Raw genomic sequence first — 3,014 nt, 5'->3', positions numbered from 1 at the left:
TGCTTGCTGTATCCCTGACTACTGGTTAATAACCAGCCAAATGGCACCTTTTGATTCTGGTTCCCTCAGAGAGGCTGTTCTACAAGCTTGGGGTCAACCTAAAGGACTGGGAGTTTATTTAATATTTTCTCCTTTCATTAGTGAGCTTAAATTACTTCCTTGTAAACCCTGCTCGTTACCTAAATGTACTAGCGCTTTTGTTTCCTAATTAACTTTCTTATCAGAATCCCAAGCAAAAGTAACAAGAAATGGAATCATGATAAGGTACCCTGCCTCCTCAAAACAGATTTCCTTTTCCGCTTTATCTCTTGGCACTGTTCTGGCTTGTTTAATTAAAATATCAGAAATTATTAGACTCAAATTATTTCCTGATCTGGTGCTCAAACCCCCCTGAAAAACTGTTTCTTCTGTCTCCATATTTAAGCCTTTATCTGCAGGAGGCAGACGAGTTTCCATATGTACGGAACGGAATTCACATAATTCAATATAATTTTGGGAGAAGCGTCTAATTTAGTGTCTAAGTAATTAAACAAACAAATCAGATTCGGCTATGCTGAGCCTTGAGTGTTGAAATGCCCGGGTCTTCTTTCTGGGGCTTGTAGCTTGTCAAGAAGAATAGCACTAATGTGGGAAAAAAAAAGTGAAGAACTTTCTGCATGGAGCTGTGACATTCAAAGCAGACATCTTAATTTTTTTTTCCATGAGAGGAATGGGGGGGGGGGGAAAAAAAGGCTTCAAGTCCAAGCAACTCACATAAGTCATATTGAAGGCAAAGTAGTCATGTCTGTTACAGACTTTGCCATCGCCGAGGAGGACCTAGCCTTACACGGTGGCCCTGAGCAGCAGAGGACAGGGAGACATTCCCGGTGTCTCCAGGCTGGCATTTGCTTGCTTCTGGTGGAACTGTGTGGGAAGTTTACCTTCTCTGAAGTTGTCTGCAACATGATCCCCTTTTGCACAGTCAAGCTTGGCTACTACAACCACCAGGCAGCTATTCTCAACCTGTGCTTTGTTGGCGCTTCAGTCCTCAGCCCTGGGTTTGTTGGGTGGATGGCAGACAACTACATCGGAAGGAGCAAACTGCTGCACATTTCCTTACTGCTACATTTTCTAGGTGAGTGTCCCCTGCTCGCTGCGTTTCTTTTGTCACATAGTTCAATAAGTTTTTGTTAGAATTTTTAGTTTATTTTATTCCTGACCTAGTCTTAACATAAGCTGTAATAAATGAAGTATATTGTTTCAGTTTATTTTATTCTATATATTAAGTCATTGGTAGATGTGTGTGTGTGTGTGTGTGTGTGCGGTGTTTTCCAGAATTGTCAATAGCATTCTGATTACTACATTTTTGCTAATTACCTCTTTGCATGTCAATCTTCTGCACACCTTAGAATGCCCTTGCTTTCCTCTTTGTGCTCCAACTGAAATTTGTGACAGATTCTATATGAAACATGAAATGCATTTGCTTCACAACTGGATGAATCATGCTGAAAAGGTTGCTGAAGTTCATGGAGAATAACTAAGAGATATTTGAGTTTTATAATTAATCATATAGCAATTAGATTTCATATAAATATATTCAACTACAGTTAAAGATAACTGAATTCAGACAGGACATTAGGATTGCTTACGTAAAGAAAAATAAACATACTCCAGAAGCTTGGGAATGCTTGCTGTGGCATAAAGAGCAAGCTGGTGGATAATCTAGTGTGTGTGTGTGTGTGTGTGTGTGTGAGAGAGAGAGAGAGAGAGAGAGAGAGAGAGGACAATGTTGAGAATGTTGAGAGTAGGTTTTTACTTTCCATCCTGTTTGAGGTAGAGTCTCCCTTGTTTCTGCTGTTGACACGGATGCCAGAGTAAATGGCCTGTAAGCTTTCAGCCAGTTCTCCTCTGTTTTCCTCCACACTTAAAACAGGAGTGCAGGGATAAAAGATGTGTGCTACCATGGCCAGCATTTTACATGGGTTCAGGGCCTGTGAGGTTGCACGGTTAACACCTTTACCCACTGACTCCGTCTTCATGACCTTACTTGCATTGAATCTGACCGATACTGGGTATGGAAGACAGGACTCACACACGCTAGTCAAGCACTCCACCACTGAGGTACATCCCCATCCCTTTCTACCTTTGTATTTTGAGACAGGGCCTCTCTGGGCTGCCCGGACGGTCTTAGAAAACACTGTGTAGCGCTATCAGGCCTTGAAACTAGTCCTCCTACCTTAGCCTCTCAGCAAGGTGGATGATAAGCCTATGGTGCTGAGCTTGCCTTCCCCTTCTTCTGTGAGTTGTGCCCCAAAGTTTCCCCCTCAGAACTGCCAGGACACTGCAACCTGTTACTAAATAATAGAGTTCTAACCAAACTATGACCACTGTCAAAATTGATATCAACTTAGATTAAAAATGCAGCTTGCCCCGTGACGATGGCCTTTCTACTAAGCTGCCAGTAATCTGTCCAATTCCAGCCCACATATCAATTTACCAACTTGACTTCCTGACAAAAAAAAAAGAATTCATGTTATTTCATATTGTTTCTAATATCTAAAAAATAAACTCTAAATTTAGCTTATCATACCTCTATAATTAATATAAAATGTAATCTATGCTTGCCTCCAATGACGTTGAGATCCTTGCTATGTACCTAGTTTTCCTTCTGCCATTCATTCTTGCTGTGTCTGAAAGAGTTAACTTCTTCAAGCATTCACTCCGTACCTGAGATTTTTGAAAACCCCTGCTGTTTGTCCAGACCCATGTTTATTGTTGTCCCTCAGAATTTAGCCATGCTATTATCAAATATAGAGGAGTGATGGGCTGGAGAGACTGGAGGCTCAGTAAATGCTTGATGTGAGCATGGAGACCTGAGCTCGTCCCAGAACCAATGTCCAAATACATGGTGTGGTGGTCCCCAGTTTTAGCTCAATACTGGGAGATGGAGACAGGCTGCCTGCTAATGTGTAAGTGGCTTTTCCTAGCTCTCTCTCTCTCTCTCTCTCTCTCTCTCTCTCTCTCTCTCTCTCTCT

At 41.8% G+C, this 3,014-nt stretch overlaps 1 protein-coding gene across 1 annotated transcript in view; it reads left to right on the top strand.

Moving 5' to 3' along the window:
• Positions 1-780: 780 nt before the first annotated feature.
• The window catches only part of Slc15a5 (solute carrier family 15 member 5), a 116,041-nt gene continuing 113,807 nt past the window's right edge, over positions 781-3,014 (top strand). The window contains exon 1 of the mRNA XM_005364538.1: positions 781-1,114. Within this exon, the coding sequence (XP_005364595.1) occupies positions 781-1,114 (334 nt within the window). The remainder of the gene's footprint in view (positions 1,115-3,014) is intronic.

This window comes from Microtus ochrogaster, assembly GCF_000317375.1.
Source record: "Microtus ochrogaster isolate Prairie Vole_2 chromosome 14 unlocalized genomic scaffold, MicOch1.0 chr14_random_2, whole genome shotgun sequence".
Taxonomy (NCBI): Eukaryota; Metazoa; Chordata; class Mammalia; order Rodentia; family Cricetidae; genus Microtus; species Microtus ochrogaster.
Note: the sequence above shows the minus strand (reverse complement) of the source record. Positions and strands in the feature narration are given on the sequence as shown.